The sequence below is a fragment of the Monodelphis domestica genome, chromosome 4 (assembly GCF_027887165.1).
Source record: "Monodelphis domestica isolate mMonDom1 chromosome 4, mMonDom1.pri, whole genome shotgun sequence".
Classification (NCBI taxonomy): domain Eukaryota; kingdom Metazoa; phylum Chordata; class Mammalia; order Didelphimorphia; family Didelphidae; genus Monodelphis; species Monodelphis domestica.
Window position 1 is genome coordinate 111450898 of NC_077230.1, and position 18341 is coordinate 111469238.

The window sequence follows — 18341 nt, forward strand, 5'->3', positions numbered from 1 at the left end:
GTTTGTTTTCTTCTTCTTTTTCCTCTTTTTTTCCTTTCTTTTGAGAATCCTTACCTCATGCCTTAGAATCAATTCTGTGTATTGGCTCCAAGGCAGAAGAGTGGTAAGGACTAGGCAATGAGGGTTAAGCAACTTGCCCAGGGTCACACAGCTGGGAAGTGTCTGAGGCCAGATTTGAACCTAGGACCTCCTCTCTCTAGGCCTGGCTCTCAAACCATTGAACTACTTAACTGTCCCCCTCTCATTTTCTTTTAAAAATAAAGTTTTTACTGGCATCTTTGTTTTTATCACCTAATTTTCTTTTTTTAATTCTTTTCCCTCCCCAGAAAGTCATCTCATACAATTGAGTTTTTTTTTTTTTAAGGGAAAAAACCCGATATATGGGGGGAAATCTGATAATTGGAATCCATTTTTCTTCTTATTTTTTTTTAGTCTTGATTTTGGGGCATAACTAGGTGGATAGAAGGCCTGAGTTAAATTCTTTCCTCATATACTTCTAACTATGTGACCCTGGGCAAGTCACTTAACGCCAATTGCCTAGCCCTTACCACTCTTCTGCCTTGGAACCAATACACAGTGTTGATTCCAAGACAGAAGGTAAAGGTTTAAAAAAAAGTTATTTTAAGTAAGTTTTTATTGCCAACTTTTTTTTTAATATCACCCTAAAATTTCCCAATATCCCCCTCCCTCCTGATTCCAAGAGAGCCTTCCTGTGTAATAAACATTATTTTCAAGGAGAAAAAAGAAAAAATCAGCCAATATCAGTATCAAAAAAGTCTGAAAATATATGCAGTGTTTCACACACATGGACCTTCTACCTTTGTAAAGGGGTGGGATGGAGATGCCTTCTCTTAGCTCTTTCTAGCTATGCTTGTTGTTTTTAATTTGGTTAACTTTTATGTCTTTTGGTGATTCTTTCATTTCCATTGTTGTACATTTTCTGGGGTCTGTTTTCAGTCTTTCCCCAGTTTATAGCAGCCCACTTCTTTTGGATCTTATATTCTACTTCCTTAAAATAAGTGACCTCTCTCTACCTTCTTTCCCCCAGACCCTCTGGGTTTCGTAAGAATATAAATTGCATATATGTGTTTATTTTTAAAATAATTTGTAACTAATCTTAATAAAAATAAATTTAAAAATAAAGTTATATGCCCTGAGTGGCTCCCACGGTACTGGGGAGTTGGCATTGTGCATACTCTGACCACGTGTTTATATGTGCCTGTGTTACAGAACAATGACCTGCTATGGATGGATTACCATCAGAAACTGGTGGACCAGGCGCTTCTGACCATGGACACTTATCTAGGCCAGTTTCCTGACATCAAGGTAAGAAGCCAACATGATCCAAAGTTGGCTGCTCTGTCTGGGGATGAGGGATGGAGAAATTGTGGAGAGGGGAAAGAAAACATAGCTTTGTAGGTAATCTCATTGGCTTGCCAGATGTTGCCTTTCCTCTATCTTAAGAGCAAGAAGCCTGGAAGGGCTCAGTTTTTACCTCCTCCAGTCCTTGGATGAGGGTGGCAGGTGCTATGTGGGGCTCTCTGTTTCTTCTTCTCGTGTTTGATTTCTGCCAAAATGTGAACAATGTCCATAGGAGGTTTCTGATAAACTTAGCTGAAACAGAAGAGGAGGAGCATGTGATTTATGGTATTTTTTTTTTCAGAGTAAGAGTTGGGGGTCAGGGGGAAGTGGGGGAGCCACAAGGATAGTCCAAATGAGAAAGTTGATTCTCCTTCCTTAATTAGTACTGTGGCCTTGGAGAGGAGTTGAGTCAGGGATCAGAGCATTGCAGTAGAAGTGCTCTGAGATTGTAAGATATGAGTCTGAATGGGAGAGGGGACAAGGAGCCTAAACCAGAAATTGGCACATTCTGAAGGAATGAAAAGGGGAACCAGGAAATGTTCTAATCAAGTTGTATATTTGTGCTTTAACCTATTCTGTTTCTCCTCTCCCCCATTCTCATCTATCATATTTCTCTTTTTACTTTCTTCCTTTTTTCCTCATTTTTTTGGCTTTCTTCCTTCTCTTCCTTCTCCTTTCTTTTCTCTCTTTTCCTTCTTTCTCCTCCTTTCTTCCTTCTTTTTCTTCCTTCTTTGTTATTCTTCTCTTTCCCTTCTCTCTGCTCCTTACTTTTTTCAAATTGTAAACTTGTGCTTTAGCCTAGTTTGTCTCTCCTCTCCCCATTTTCATCTATCATCTTTCTCTTTTTACTTTCTTCCTTTTCTCCTCATTTTTTGGCTGTCTTCCTTCTCTTCCTTCTCCTTTTGTAGGCTTTCTCTTCTTCCCTTCTCTTTTAGCCTTTTTCTTCTCCTTCCTCTTTTTCTCACTTTCTCATATTCCTTCCTTCTTTCCTCTCTTTACTTTGTCTTCCCTCCTTCCCTTTTGGTTACCCCCTTTTCCCCCTTCTCCTCTGTTTTCCTTCTTTCCCCTCCTTTCTAACTTCTTTTTCTTCTCCATCCACAGGTGTATTCTTTGTCCTCAACAAGCTCATCTTCTCAGATGGTCTCACATACAGACATATTTATAATAGCTAGGAGGCAGAATTTTTTACAGTTAAGCCAATATAGTAACTTCAAATTTCATAACCATCACAAGTTTTTAAAGTTATCAGTGCTTTGAGTGATTGAAGAGGTCATGGGGAAGTTAGGAATTTGCATAGAGAGGAGACATCATCAACATTCTTTCAATTAGACCAGAAAAATTTCCTCAAGGAAGGGCAATTTCAGGAGTTGTTTGGTCCAGTTGCTGTGGGTTTTTAATCATATGCTTTTTTTGAATGGATTATGCCTGAGTCTTTCAGTCTGAGAATAGTAGAGGATCAGTGTCCCAAGGTACTTAGAGAATGAAAACTATTGAGGATTTAAAAAAAGAGATGTGAACTCTATTACCTCTCTTGGGTTTTTGGTGTGTGTGTGTGTGTGTGTGTGTGTGTGTGTTTTGAGGTTTGGGGGTTGGGGATGTGGCAGTTGAGGCAGGAAAGGGAGGTGCTGTTCTCAGAGAAAAGCCTATTATCTAGCTAGGAGAGTGAAATGGACTCTGTCTGGTTGTTGGGAGTAAGGGTAGTATTTATTCATTTCCCACATATTCTAGTATTGACTGCCTCAGCCTAATCAGTGTGGTGGAAGTGATTATGTTAGCATACATAGACCTTATGTTTTTACACATTTCTACCATTGACTAGTTTTGTACAACTTTTAAAAAATTTTATTTTTATTGTCATGGGAAATATACTTCCATACTGGTCATCGTGGTAAGAATCCATTCACACATAACCCAAACCCCAAAATAAAACTACAAATCTTGGTACATTTAAAAAAAAATTAAATTTAAAAATTCAAGTTTAAAAAAAGGTGTTTTCTCTCCTTTCAACCCCTCCTTGTTAGAAAATAACAACAAACCCCTCAAAACAGATATGTAAGCAAAAAAAAAAAATCCCAAACTGGCCATATCCAAAAATATGTCTAATTTTCTACCTTGATTCCATTATCATTCTTTTTCTCTTTGTCTATGTATATATGTAATATTTGCTCTAAATAAAGTATTTATTTTGACATTTAATTTGGATGTTAGAGGTAGTCTGAAATAGAAATTATTTGAAAGAAGTAAAATCTGTGAATTAGTCATCAGAGGAGTCTTCAAGAGAAGGTGGGAGTTGAGTTTGAGTCAGTCAATAAGCATTTATTAAATGCTTGGTATGTGGTAGGCACTGTGCTAAGCTCTGGGAGTACAAAGAAAGTCAAAAATAATCCATGCCCTCTAGAGACTCACATTTTAATTGGGAAGATGACATGTAAACAACTATGTATATTCAAGGTAAATGCATTTAAGTGAAAGATGATCTCAGAGTGAAAAAACTGGGAGAGATGGAGGGAGAGAAACCTGAGAGACTGGGAAAGATCTCCTCTAAAGGGTGGGATTTGAGCTGAATTTTGAAGGAAGCCAGAGAAATTAGGAGTGAGAGCATTCTAGACATGGGGTATAATGAGTGAAAAAAACAGGGATTCAGGAGGTGGGGTCCTTTTTTTTTCTTCCAAAAAGCATTTTTAACATCTGATTAAGTATTGACTCTTCAGGACACTGCCTTTGGTATCTTTTCCAACTTACTTCATCAGCTTTTTGCCCTTTCTCAGAAACACAGATGCTATCTAAAATTTTTCTTATATCCTTTTTTTTTTCTTCTCAATAATCATGGTGGCCTATTGAATCAGGGCAACTGACTTTGATACAAATTCAATATCATTTCCTTCAAAAATTAACTTGCCTTTCTGGGTTTGAGAAATGGCACAAGCCACACCTGGTCTTAAGTGTGCTCCTCCGGTATGTTTTTCACCCAAGAAATTTCTGATTTCAACCAGTGAGCTGTTTTCTTGAATAACAACACTGATGGGGAAGTAAGCATACATCGACCTCATCTTATAAGGAAACTCCAGGGTTATGCCTTTCATTTTGTTTTCTACCTGACTACAGATTGTGTGCATGGTGGCAAGTTCTTTTCAATTTCCCCACCACTTGTCCACCTGGAACCTTTTTTCCCTTCTTTCCAAGGAGACTGAGCTCAACACTGAAATGGTTGAAATCCTTTCAGAGGATCCCTCTGGGGCCCTTCACAATAATTGTCTAATCTTTAAGAGACGTCAGCAATTTTCTGGGATGTGGACGATCATCTGGTTGCTTTGAATGATCTTCATTCTGGTTGTGAATAGGAGGTGGTATTTTAAAAGATGGGTAGGTTTTAGGTTGGTAGAGAGGAAGAGTAATCCACAAGCTTAGGAAACACAAGGAAAGGCACAGGGGTTAGAATTCATTCCCCCATGTGTAGGGCAACATGGTGGGAGAGATTTGATGGCTTTTTCTCTGCTTCATCTTGGCCAACCTTGTAGAATATGAAGCTTAAGGAAGAAGGTTGATGGGCTTTTGGTATTGATCTTTAGATTTTCTTCTCCACAGAGTGACCTCCTTTAGAACGGGCTGGTGTCATGGAGGCTACAAGGCTCTTTGATGATTCCCTGCTAAGTTTTTCTTTTCTCCCACTTTGTGCTCCCTCCACAGTCTCGAATTGCTAAGCGTGGGAGGAAGCTGGTGGACTATGACAGTGCCCGCCACCATTATGAGTCTCTCCAGACCGCCAAAAAGAAGGATGAAGCCAAAATTGCCAAGGTAAAGGCTAGGAGGGTGGGGTGTGTGTGTGTACAGGTGGAGAGGTGGGACAAGGTAGGAGTCCTTGTGGGTGTATCAACATTGATGAGTGGGGGGTGTAGGACCTCCACTTCTTTCTGTAACCAATGAAGTAACCCAAAAAGCGAAATGTATTAACAAGTGGAAGAGAATTGGCTGAACTGCTTCAAGGTTTTCTGGGCTTGTGAAAAGAGGGAAAGGGCTGATGTGGCCCCATCAAAAAGAGTCTTTCCTTCCATATTCAATCCTCATCCACTTGTAATCATTCTGAACTTTTCCAAAATGTTGTCACATCCATTCTCTCATTTCATTCTCAGAACAAGCCTGTTCAGTAGACAGGGCAGGTTTTACTATTCTCATTTTAAAGATGAGGAAAATGAGTCCCTGAGAAGTCAAATGGTTTGCTTAAGGTCTTCTAGCTTCTGAATAGCAGTCCTGGGGCTAGAATTCCAGACCCTGAGGAATGGGGCCATTTTAATCTTGTGCTAGTTAAAGTAAAATGTGCTGGATCTCCACTGCCCTAAATGGCCGGGGATTTTGTCTGCCCCCTTCTCCTCCAATGCTGCTTATCCTCCTCAATGGCAGCAAGTTCTCCCATTCCATTTTTGGGATAATGCCCAGCTTAATTCCTGGTTCACCATCCCCTTGATCCTGCTCTGAAGTGACTTTCCTGAATAAGAACAGTGACCCAGGGCTCCAATTTCACTGAACCAGATGCCACCCCTGTCCTCCCTCCCTCTCTTCCGCCCCTAATGGGCATCCGTCCATGGTGCTCTGCCCTCTGTCCAGAGAGAACTTCTGTCTTGGCGCTTTGACACTGCCCTTTATGAAACTCTGAAATGACCCCTTCCTCTGGGCCAGCCAGACCTGTGGAAGTCAGCCGTGGTAGCATTCTCCTCTAAGATGGGAATGGAGACAAAGATTCATTTAAGAACAAGCCCCTTCCCCCCCTTCCTGGGGTGACCCCAGGTTCTCCTCCACCATTAACAGCTCTTGTGTTTGGCTTCCTCTAGCTGGAGTTCTTCATAACCCCTTGTCCCACCAGGGTCTTCCTTACCCACTAAACTGGGCATGCTGGAGGACTCTGCTAACTGAGCGGCTCCCTCTTTGCTCTGGGTTTGGGGTGGCCCGGTGGAATTGTGTTTGAATCTGTGTCTAAAACTCACGTTTCTGTCTCTTTTCTCTCTCCCTCTCCCTGTCCCTCTCGTTTTTTCTTCCTCTCCTTTTTTTGCCATGACCTTGGCTCCCTCCATGTCCCACACCCCCAAATCCCCCCACTTCCTTTACCCCTACCCCCCAGCCTGTCTCGCTGCTTGAGAAAGCCGCCCCCCAGTGGTGCCAAGGGAAACTGCAGGCTCATCTCGTAGCTCAAACTAACCTGCTCCGAAATCAGGTGATGGCTTCCTAACCTTGCTTGAGTTGCTTTCTGGCTGCCTGTCCTTTCCTCTGAGGCCCTATATGTCTAGCTCTTGCATTCTCTGTCCCTCCCTCCTAGAACAGATAGCCAAGGGTCCTGGGGGCTGGAATTTCATCTGTTCACCCTGCTTCTAGGGCGTTCCCAGAACTAGGTTAGGAGACTTGCCCAATGTCACACAGTCCATCAAAAACCAAACTTATTTTTTTAAACGGAAGAATTTAATTTAATTAATTAATTTAGAATATTTTTCCATGATTTCATGATTCATGTTCTTCCCCCCTCCCATAGCCAGTGAGCAGTTCCACTGGGTTTTACATATGTCATTGATCAAGACCTGTTTCCATATTATTGATAATTGCACCAGGGTGATCGTTTAGAGTTTATGTCCCCAGTCATATCCCCATTGACTAATGTGATCAAGCAGTTAGAAACCAAGCTTCTTGACTCCCAGGGTGGGCTTTCCCCAGGGCCCAACTCTCCCTGCTCTCCTGTTCTCAGTCCTAAACGGAGGAAGTTGGCTTGCCATTAGAGCTGCTTGTCTATGTTCACTCAGCCTGGCAATCTGGTTTTATGGGTGGTTTCCTGCTCTGCCTTCTCCTTCCCCCCAAATCCTCCTTTGCCCCTTCGAATGGGTCCCTTCTAATGTGAAGTCTGTGATTCAAGGTTCCCAGAGTCAGTCTGGGGTTTCCACAGAGATTCCAACAGGTGGACTTCCCTTTGGAACCTAATGATTCAGATAGGCATTTGTTGACCCCAGCTGAGTGCTTTGGCAGGGTGGGGTGGAGGGGAATGTGGGGAAAGGGACTAGAGTCAGAGAAAATAAAGTTCTTGTTCCAGTGAACCTTTTTTGCTGATGCAAATAACATCAAGCAAGTAGACAACAGCGCAGGACTGTGCACTTGTGTGGTTGGGTGGGATGCTTAGACTGGAAGTGCTATTTGAGTTCAGAGAAATTGAGATCAGTTTGCTCTGCAGTAGTGTTGGAAGACTTTCCAGAGAAGGAGAGATCTGGGAAAAGCCATAAAAATATAGATAGTAAGCTGCCTGATCAAAAAGGTTTTCAGAACTGACCAGAGCACAAGGATCCTTTGAGTCCCAGAATATTGGTGGTGGTGGGGCTTCTCTGACCAAAGTATCCCTGTCCCCCTTTCATCAATCCATCCCCCCTTCTCTCGGTTATTTACCCTTGAACATAACGAAAAAGTCCTGAAGCAAAGAGGCCTTATGAACAGATTGCCTCAACCATTGGTTTAGCAATTTTCTTCCAGATGATTACATTCTGGTTTTAGTGTTTATAACAGATCTGATGTTATTACTACCCTTTGTTGTAAAAATTCTGGGAGAACTTAGTCAGGAGGTGGAGTTGGTTGGGCATGTCAAAAAATAAAGGAAGGGAGGAAATAAGGAAGTGAAGGAAAAGATAACTTTTTTTGACCCACTGTCTGGTTTTTCCATTTAGTCTACAGCCTGATTTCTTAATCCTCCTCAGTTTTGAGTACTATTAGGAGGACTGACCGGGGCTCATTGCTTGACTTATTTTATACCCAAGGCTCAAGGAAGCAGGACTGATTGTTGTGGATATCCCGAGTCACTAGTGAGAGAACTCTAAGGGACCAGGGTGATTAGAGCCTGGATTAAGGTCTGGTCTGGAAGCAGGGGGATGGACAAGGTGACCATGGGCAGTAACAGCTCAGAAGGTCCATTCTAGCTCATTCTTTGTCTATGACTCCATCAGTGTGTCAGTTGGGGATAGGAGGGAGGGGAAGTGGAGAGGGGGGCAGCCTCATTGCCTGAGTCAACTCAGGAAACTCCTAGTGTATTCCTCGGAGCTGGAGAAGCAATCACTGTTGACACAGGGCCAGATTTTTATTTTATTTTTTTTAAAGTTTTCCTGAAATGCATCTGGCTAGTGGCCAGACCTTCCCAGCATAACCTGTGGCAAGGGATTCTTGGGTAGAGCTAACCAAGAGGCAGGTCTTAGTTATATCCCTTGGGTGGAGGCTTCTTTTCATTGCTTCTATTGTTATTCTCAAAAATCAGATGAGTATGGTTGGGTTGGGGTCTTTTAGCTGGTTTTGCCTTACTCCTAACCCCTGGCCTAAAGTCTTGGCCAGAGCTAGGAGAGCAAGTGACCCCAATAAAAGCTCCAAAAAACCAAACTGCATATGTACACACACATGCACCTACTTATGTCATGTTACAGATGTTATGCTTCTTTGCCAAATTGGCTGTCCTATTTGGATCTGTTTTTATTTAAACAGAACAGATTTCCCACCCCCAACTCCCATTCCCAGTCTGTGTCTAGAGTCTAGATAGCCTTTGTGATTAACCCCTCTGTGTCTGGTTGCCTGAAATTAGAAAGTAGAAACCCAGAGACATTAGGCAAGTCTTTCATTTTATGAAACAACCAGACCTCTGGGTTGGTCCAGAGGAAATCGAACTTCCTATGAGGAAACTCTTGAGCTTGTCAAACTCAGAATCCCTCACCATCCAGATGGCTTCCAAGGGGAATGAATACAGGGTACAGATGCAGAAACTCTGACCTCCTGCTAACTGTGGCATCCCTTTCCCTTAAAGGTGACAAGCAGCTTCCTTCCTAGCTTCCTACTTTCCATGCCTGAACTCAGAGGAATCACAAGGAGTTGCCTGTTATCCTACAACAGCCCAGCTGTAGGTTCTCTCTTCCCTTTGTAATACAGGGCTTCGGGGCAGCTAGAACTTGAGCAGGGCTTCCATAGTTATGGAAATACCATTTAGAGCAACATTTCACAAAAGGCACTCCCCAAAAGCTTATGGGAAACAAAACCTTCTGGTTCCAAGTTACTATTTGGTGTTGGCACGAGGGTCCATTCATTCATTTATTTAATGCAAGATCCTATGCTAGGCATTATGGGAGGGAGAACAAAGTGGCTATGCTAAGATTATTGATGTTCATTTGTTTCAGCTGAGTCTGACTCTTTTTCTTCATGACCCCATTTGTGGGAATTTTCTTGGCAAAGATATTGGAATGGTTTGCCATTTCCTTCTCCAGCTCATTTTACAGATGGGGAAATGGAGGCCAACAGGGAGAAGTGATTTGCTGAGAGTCACATAGCTAACTCAGTGGCTGAGGTCAGGTTTGAACTCGGGAAGAGGAGTCTTGACTCTGTTGTGATCTGGTGCCCAAATGAATGGTGTGCTCTAGATCAATGAGGCATGGTAAGGAGAGGACTTCATGGAGGAGAGAAGATAATAATAGTAATGCTCATTTGTAGGGTTAGGCACTGGATCTATGATTTTACTGTTGTGCATTTGGTACTTCCTCTACAACTCAGAGGTTAAGTGATTTGCTTGGAGTCACCTAGCCAGGATGTTTGAGAGGCAGAACTGGAATCCAGATCCTCTAGGGTCAAAGACCAGGTTCTCTAGTCCCACTGCCTTTCTGCATTTATATACTACTTAGTGCTTTACAGAGCACTTTTCTCACAAGGACCCTGGCAGGTACATAATTGTTGGACCATGGAGAGTAAATGGGCTTTATTTAGTGAGGCAGAAAGGAATTGTGGGAGGGGTGAGGAGTGGGTAGGAGGGCCTCTTTCCTGGTCTTGAAGGTTTTTTGAGATGCTAATGGACCTTTTCTTGGGTGATGGCTGCAGTGATACCCTAAAAGATGCACTGTGGACCCTTTGGGCAAGAGCCAGTGTGTACTGAGTTCCCAAGAATCATGAGTTTAGCGGCATATTTGCCTCCAAGCTAGCACTTGAGTGAGTGAGTGTGTGTGTGTGCCAGAGGGAGGAATGAAGGAAGGCAGGATTTTCTTCTTGGTGGGGCACAGCAGCTTAGTGTGGGGTGACTCAGAGAAACCCAATCCCTGAGTCACCCCTACTCTATGAACTCATAGCCTTTTCCCTTCTGTCCCCAGGAAGTGAGTGACTCATTCTCTCACCTGGCTTGTTTACAGGAGGAAGGTCTGGGTTACTGTACTTGGTGATTGGGGAAAAGAAAAAAGGGGTTCTGGGGAGGGCTTGCCTGGTGACAGGACCGTATTTCCTATCGGAGCAGCCTTTCTCCCAGAATGAGATTGCCTTATCCGGATAGGCTTTTCAAGGTCACTGAAAAAAACATGCCTTTCAGTTCTCATGAACCCTTTCTGAACTTGAGAAACGATGGCATTGAGCCCACAGCCTTTATGTGAGTCAGTAGGGTCGGTACAGGATGATCTTGATATCCCTGAAGTGGAGTTCGGGTGGCTTGGGGAGGAGCGTGGGCAGGCAGCCTTCACAGTGGCATCTTTGAATGTCCAGCGGAGAAACTGGGGAAGACACGGGATGATCCCTTGTTTGGGGTACCGAAGCCAGGCTTTCGGATGGATGGAGGAGTGGTGGGAGCACGTGGTTTTACTGGCACTTGCAGCTCTTTGAATGTCCAGCGGAGTAACTGGGGAAGACACGGGATGATCCCTTGTTTGGGGTACCGAAGCCAGGCTTTCGGATGGATGGAGGAGTGGTGGGAGCACGTGGTTTTACTGGCACTTGCAGCTCTGGGATTTAATGATTCTGAGTTGGCGATTAGCTGTCCTGTCCACCGTCCCTCATCCTATCTCACTGTCTAGGATCTGTTAACAACCAAGTACCATCAGCTCTGCCCTCATCACCGGTATGGAATAGATGTCACCTTTGCACCTTTCCTCCAGGACTGAAGCCTCTGCAGCTGCTTGCATCAGTTTCAAATGTTTAACTGATATCAAATTTGACTGACTCGGAGTCAATAAGTATTCACGTAATAAGCACCTGTTTTATGTCCAGGGCATTGTGCTAAGAACGGGGGAGACGAGCAAGGCAAAAAAACAAACAGGAACAAAACAAAACAAAAAACAGTAAACTAGTTCTGAAGAGTCAGTGAACATCGCTGGAGTCAGCATCCTGCGGGAACAGTCAGGAGGCCAGTATCATTGGACCACAGAGTAGTAAGACTGGAGCGATAGGAAAGGGCTGGCCAAACAGAAGAGTCAGGAAAGGAGAATGGAGGCTTCCCAAGAGGGAGGTAAGCAGGAGGGACCCTAGACCAAAGATTAGGCTGGAAATCCCAAGCATGGAGCCAAGGGGATGAACTCTGGAGCTCAGTCTTTACACAAAGGTTTGGCTCTCCGGCCCTACCCAGAGTACTACCCTTTTCCGAAGAAAGAGAATGATTGTTTTTTTAAGGGGTAGGAGGATTAAAAAAAAAAAGTCCACTTTTATGGCACTTGATGTCTTACAAAAAGCTTTCCTCACAATAAACCTTTGAAGGTAGATAATTACAGTGTGTTATCCATTTTATAGATGTGGAAATTGAGGCTCAGAAACCTTATGTGACTTGCCCATGGTCACACAGTAATGGAACTTGCACTTCAATTCTTCTGACTGATGTATTGTTTGCTGTCCCTCAGCATGGAAATGGACTCTTGAATTTTGGGCAGCCTATCTTTTTTTTTTTTTTAACCTGGACTTTCTATCTTAGAATCAATATTGTGTATTTGTTCCAAGGCAAAAGAATGGTGAGAGCTAAGGTAAACGGGGTCAAGTGACTCACCCAGGATCACACAGCTAGGAAGTGTCTGTCTGAGGCCAGATTTGAACTCACAACCTCCTGTCTCCAGGCCTGGCTTTCAATCTACTGAGCTACCAGCTGTCCCCTTGGACTGCCTATCTTGAAAGTAGTAGCTTGAAAGCAGGCCATGGTTATATTCCTTCTCTGGAGTCTCTCTATTTGAATGTGGGAGCATGACAAAATTTTAGAATCTAGTATTAAGAGGTAGGCTAATTAGGAAATAAAACCATAGAAATGGGACAGCTAGATAGCATAGTGGATTGAACACTAGGTTTAGTGTCAGGAGGACTTGGGTTCAAATGTGGCCTCAGAAACTTCCTAGCTGTGTGACCCTGAGCAAGTCACTTAACTCCATTTACTTAGCCCTTGCCTTTCTGTCTTAGAGTTGTTACTAAGACTAGAGTTTTAAAAATAAAAACAAAAGCGTGGAAAGACCTATATGAAATTATGAAGAACAAAATGAGCAGAACCAAGAGAACATTCTATACAGCAATGGAAATATTATTTGAAAAACAATCTGTATATGTCCACCTCCAGAGAAAGAACTGATAAATAGGAAAGCAAGACACAGTTTTATACCTAAATATATATACATATGTATATATATTTATCTATTTCTTGTCAAATGATGCTCTCTCTAGTGTGGGGGATTGGCAAAAGGAAGGAGGGAACTTTATCTAGGAACTTTAATGTAACAAATTTTAAAAAAAAGGGCAGAGTAATATGATAGAAAGAACCCTGGACCTTGAAGCAAGAGATTGAAATTCCAGCACCACTCCCTCCCCTGTCCCTGCCACTTATTCGCTGTGTGACCTTGGGCAAGAAAGAGTCTTAACCTTTCTAAGCCTCAGTAGCCTCTCGGGGTGATTGTGGTTCATGGCTGAAGTCAGGGGACTGTATCAGATGATCTCTTGATGGCCCTTCCTGGTCCTTCCATAGACTTAACCATGATTCTATGTGGATCTCTTCCCAAGATAATGGATAATTTCCCTGTGCCTTCATTGCATTCTTTCTGTCATTTCTGAAGCCTCAGCTTTCTTGGTTGACAATATTCATGGCCCAGGATGGGGTGGGTACTGGGAGTGGAAGTGGGGCATTCTAGAGTCCTGGTGTGGCCAGTGCTAGCAGGAACCGTAACATTTCTTCCCCATTTACTTGTATACCTGGATGGAAGAAAGAGCATGACTGGGAACAGAGCCTTTCATTCCACACTCAGATAAGGCTGAAATTGCTAATACCCCTGGGAGAGCTAACAGTGATTGGAATTTGGATCGCAGAATTATAGGATTTGGGACTGGAAGGGATCTTCGAGATTATTTAGTCTAATCATCTCATTTTACAGATGAAGAAACTGAGTCTTAGAAAGGTCAAGTGGCTTTCTCCAGGTCACATAGTATCAGAGCTGGGATGTGAATATAGTATTTGTGTATTACTTTAAGATTTGCAATTATCTTGTTTTATCTTCACAATTGCTCTAGGGAGGTAGGTGCTATAATTATACCCATTTTACAGTTGAGAAAAGTGAAGTAGACTGAGGTTAAATGACTTACCCAGGGTTACACAGCTGGTAAGTATCTGAGCCTTGATTTGAATTTAGTTCTTCCTAACTCCAGGTCCAGCACTCCAGATCACTGAGCCACCTGATTACTTCCATGCATTCAGGTACTTAGCAGTCTTAAAAGCAGTTGAATGCAAATATTGAAGAGCACCCTGGCCTTTGCTCTCAGAATTTATAATTTAATGCACAATTTGAAATCAGCATAAACATATACATGGGAATAGATCAGGACATTAAGGATGAGTGATTCTGTCACCTTTTAAGCCCCCTTCTCTAATTCAGATCTCAATCTGTAACTTAGAGAGTTGTACTAGGTTCAAAGAAGTCAGTTGTCTTCAGATGTTCATCCATCTAAGTTAGGGTTAGGGTTAGAAGTGGGACCTGTACCTAGGGCTTCCAGGATGTTAGGCTTAGGATCTGTTCTCAGGACTTCTTCACTCCAAGGCCAGCAATTTTTGGATTTTTCCCATGTGTATGAATATAATAAACATACATGAGAAGGTTTATGTTTGAGTTTGGATGCTTTCATTTAAGGAAGTTTTGATGAGGGGAGGAGGAAGAGAGTAAAAGGCCATAGGAAGACTCTCATGATCCTTCATTCATTTGATCACTTTGCCAAAAGGGTTAAGGGATAGATTCAGGTGTGAATTCTTCAGGTTTCTTTCCTTTGATGTATCTGTATCCTTGTCAAGGATTCAGGGTCACGGGAATTTATGTTGCTGGACTCAATCCAAGATATAGGGGGGTGGAGTCAAGATGGCGGCTTAGAAATGGCAAAAATCGATTCCTCTGTGAATACCCTTCCACACCAATCAAAAACCAAGCTCTTCAAGGGGGACAGAAATCCAAATCAATCTAAGATATAGTGAATACCTTACAGGTTATCCTAGTTTCTCTCCTCCCAAAAAACTAGATCTGGGAAATAATAATCATAATAGCTAGCATTTGTATGGTGCTCTAAGGTTTTCAGGGTGTTTTATCTCATTTGATCCTCACAACAACTCTATGAAGTGGGTATTATTAGTATCCCAAATTTACAGATAGGAAATTGAGAGTGAGAGAGTTGAATTGTATAGACAAGGATCACATGGCTAGTCTGTATCTGAGGTAGGATTCTCAATTCCAGTTTTCCTGTCCTATGTGTTTCTTATATATGGTGCCTCCTAAAAGCCTCTAGATTCAATATTTATCATTTATATCTCTATGGGAATTTGCTATTGGGTTCTTCTTCCAGGTGGATTTACATTCTAAGTCTTATCTCTGAGTTGGAATGAAAGAAGCCTCAGGGAGGTGGGAAGTTACATGGGGGTAGCCACAGGATCCATTGTGGCCATTGGGGTGGGACTTCCTTTGGTGACTCTCTTGAGGTCCTTTCCAACCTCCCTGATTTTATGGTTCTGTAAAACCTGGGATGAATGATGTTAACCTATGAACTCCTACTTTCTTCTATTCCTAGAGGCTGGGTGTGGGGTTTGAGGACAAAGAAAGTCCCTTTCCTGCTACCCAGAAGGGAGAGAGGGAAGGAAAAAGAAGTATTAGAGCAAGTCTGGATTGGGTCTCCAGGAGAATGTTGAGTAAGGGTCATAGGATCATAGATTTAGAGCTGAAAGGGACCTCAGAGATCATCTAGGTCAATGCCCTTACTTTACAGATGAGGAAACTGAGGCCAAGAGAAGTCAGAGTACTTATCCATACTTGTACAGGTAGTAAAATGATATAGCTGGGATTTGAAACCTGGGATTTGAGAGTCTGACTTTCAATTTAGTGTCCAATCCACTGTACAATGAAATATTCAACTAGTGAATATTTCAACTACAACTTGCTTTCAGTCCCTAAGAAAGATCCCTAAGGAAGCAGATTTGGAGGGAGAGCTATTTGTCTTTGAAGGTTTAGAAAAAAAGTGGGGAAAGGGGATGAAACCATCTATAGGCAAAATTACAAGGATTTGGTAATATGCTCATCTCCTCTGTAGTTTGGGTCTTTACTCTCAGCTCTCCCCAAGAATGTCTGATCCTGGGTGGGTGAGTAGGGATAGTTAAGCACCTTTTAGTCATGACACTTCTTTTTGAGAAAGCCTTCTCTTTGACTGACTGATGCCTCTTTGGGCCCTATGACTAATATTGCCAATTGATGTGTTGAATGGAAAGATTAGGGTGGTGGGGGAAAGCCGGAGCCCCAGGATCTGGGGTAGAGTGGTGGGGGATCATCAGCCAGATTAGGAAATAACATGTCCTCTCTCTGTCCAGGCTGAGGAGGAGCTCATTAAAGCTCAGAAAGTATTTGAGGAGATGAATGTTGACTTGCAGGAAGAGTTACCATCTCTGTGGAATAGGTGAGTGGGTCTAAGGTTGAAAGCTCTGTTGTAGTGAAAGTCCTGGACCCTATTCTTGGGGAGCCCTTAGTCTGTTGGGGAAACCTTGCCCTCACTCTTGTTCTGTGAGGAGAGACAAAGTGGCTCTTGACTTTAAGACAAGAAAAGAAGCCTATCCAGAAATCAGTCCCATAGCTCCAAACACTTCCAATTAGAGTATTCTTCCAGAGGTCTTCTATCCTAGTCAGTGTTCCTCTACTTTTTCTGCTCCTACAAATAGATATATCCCAGAGGTAGTGATGGGCAAAAGGAATTTTTTTACTTTATTTCTCAGAGAGGGAAACTGAGGTCCAGAGACCTTGACTGGCTTACTTGAAGCCATTCATTCTATTAAAGGAAGCAGCCTGGTCCATAGTCCTTTGTCCTTTAGTTGGGCAGCCAGTGGGAACTGTGTTGAGGAGATGGAATGTACCACAGACCTACTCTGAGCCCTTTCTCGGTAAATTCCTTGGACCCTTGCCTTCATCTGACCATGCTGTCCTTTCTTTCTTTAGCCGTGTTGGTTTCTATGTCAACACATTCCAGAGCATTGCTGGCCTCGAAGAGAATTTCCACAAGGAGATGAGCAAGGTAAGCAAGGCCCTCTTCTTTGTGGCCTTGTCACCCCACCTTACTCTAGGGACCCCTGGGATTCTAGGCATTACTAGTCATTATGGGACCGGGGAATGGAATTCTGAAGTGAGAGGTCCTGGATTCTGTGTGACCTTAGGCAAGGCAGGAACCTGCTCCTCTCTTTGGACCTCAGTGTCTTATGTGTGAAATGAGGGGGTTGGACTAGAAGCCTCTGATCCTATGTCCCCACGTCCTCTTTCGGGTCCTTGTAAGTATTGGCAATCCTCAGTTTTGTTTATTCTTTGTGCTCCTTTGGAGGGTCTCTTCCTTCTCTTCGGCCTCCTTGCAGATTGCTAAAAAGAATCTTCCTTTTCTCCTAAGCTTTGTCTCCCACTTCCCTATGCAGCCGCTGCTTCCTAACCTTCTGGTTTGTGGAGTGCTTTGATGCCCCGTGGTTTGCTTTGAAGCTAAGTTGTTAGCTAATCGTGAGCTTCAGGTGTCCCCTCTCCCAAGGCATTTGCATTTTCGGGGCAGATTCTTGGAAATGGAAAAGTCTCAGGGCTCCAAGGAATGAAGGTCTAAGGACAGAATTCCAGGAACTTGAAAAGGACAGGGAGGCTGCTCAGCACTGCACACCACAGGCCACATAGGCATCTACCTAGGCCTGCCTAGAAGGCTAGACCTTGCCTAGTCCAAAGCCAGTAAGGGAATGTCTCTTCTATCAGCCATGCAGTGTGTTCTCACCTCTCCTCCCCAGGCCAACGAGGGAGGGTCACAGAGGAGAAACTGAAGATAAATAAGCTAGGAACAGGGCTGGGAACTGTCATAAAGGGAGGGAAAGGGAATAAGCTTTTATTTTTTTATTTAATTTTTTAAATAACCCTCACCTTCTGTCTTGGAGTCAATACTGCGTATTGGCTCCAAGGCAGACGAGCAGTAAGGGCTAGGCAGTGGGGGTCAAGTGACTTGCCCAGGGTCACCCAGCTGGGAAGTGTCTGAATCCAGATTTGAACCCAGGACCTCCCTTCTCTAGGTCTGACTCTCCATCCTCTGAGATACCCAGCTGCCCCTGGAATAAGCTTTTATTAAGAGCTTTACTGTGTCAGGCATTGTGTGGGGCACTTTATGAATATTCCCTAATTGGACCCGTATAACAACCCTGAAAGATAAACAGAGGTTAAGTGGGTTTGCCCAGGTTCACCCAGCTGGAAAGTACCTGAGCCTAGATTTGAACTGTGTTGTTATTATTTCCAACTCTTCATGACCCCACGTGGGGTTTTCTTGGCAAAGGTAATGGAGTAGTTTGCCATTTCTTTTTGCAGCTCATTTTGTAGATGAGGAAAACAAGGCTAAGCGACTTGCCTAGAGAGTCTGAGGCCAGATCTCACCTCAAAGCATCTAGGCGATGCCGTGATTTGAGCACTGGGTTTGGAATCGGGAAGACTCGCCTTCATGGGTCTCATTGTGTGGGACTGGTAGGAGGGGGAGAGTGAGGAGGAGCAGCCAGCCTGTTTGCTGGGTTGGCTTTGTATTGGGCTGCTCCTAGCCAGAGCCGAGTTCATGAACTGGTAGGAGGTGTGGTAGGAGGTCTCTCTAGGAGGTATGGGACCCTCTGGGCCATTCATACAAAATATGGAGCTGGGATCCTGGGAGAAGCTCCAGCACCAGTCTCCTCCTCCGTTTATGCCTCCCTAAAGACT

At 43.4% G+C, this 18341-nt stretch overlaps 1 protein-coding gene across 24 annotated transcripts in view; it reads left to right on the top strand.

Moving 5' to 3' along the window:
- BIN1 (bridging integrator 1) overlaps window positions 1-18341 on the top strand; it is a 140423-nt gene that overhangs the window by 94627 nt on the left and 27455 nt on the right. For 16 of the 24 annotated variants that reach the window (XM_001366517.4, XM_007494002.3, XM_056793712.1 and 13 more), the window contains exons 5-9: window positions 1231-1326; window positions 5050-5157; window positions 6476-6568; window positions 15965-16050; window positions 16584-16659. In XM_001366517.4, the coding sequence (XP_001366554.1) occupies window positions 1231-1326; window positions 5050-5157; window positions 6476-6568; window positions 15965-16050; window positions 16584-16659 (459 nt within the window). The remainder of the gene's footprint in view (window positions 1-1230; window positions 1327-5049; window positions 5158-6475; window positions 6569-15964; window positions 16051-16583; window positions 16660-18341) is intronic. The other 8 variants (XM_007494004.3, XM_007494009.3, XM_007494014.3 and 5 more) reach the window with 1 other exon arrangement.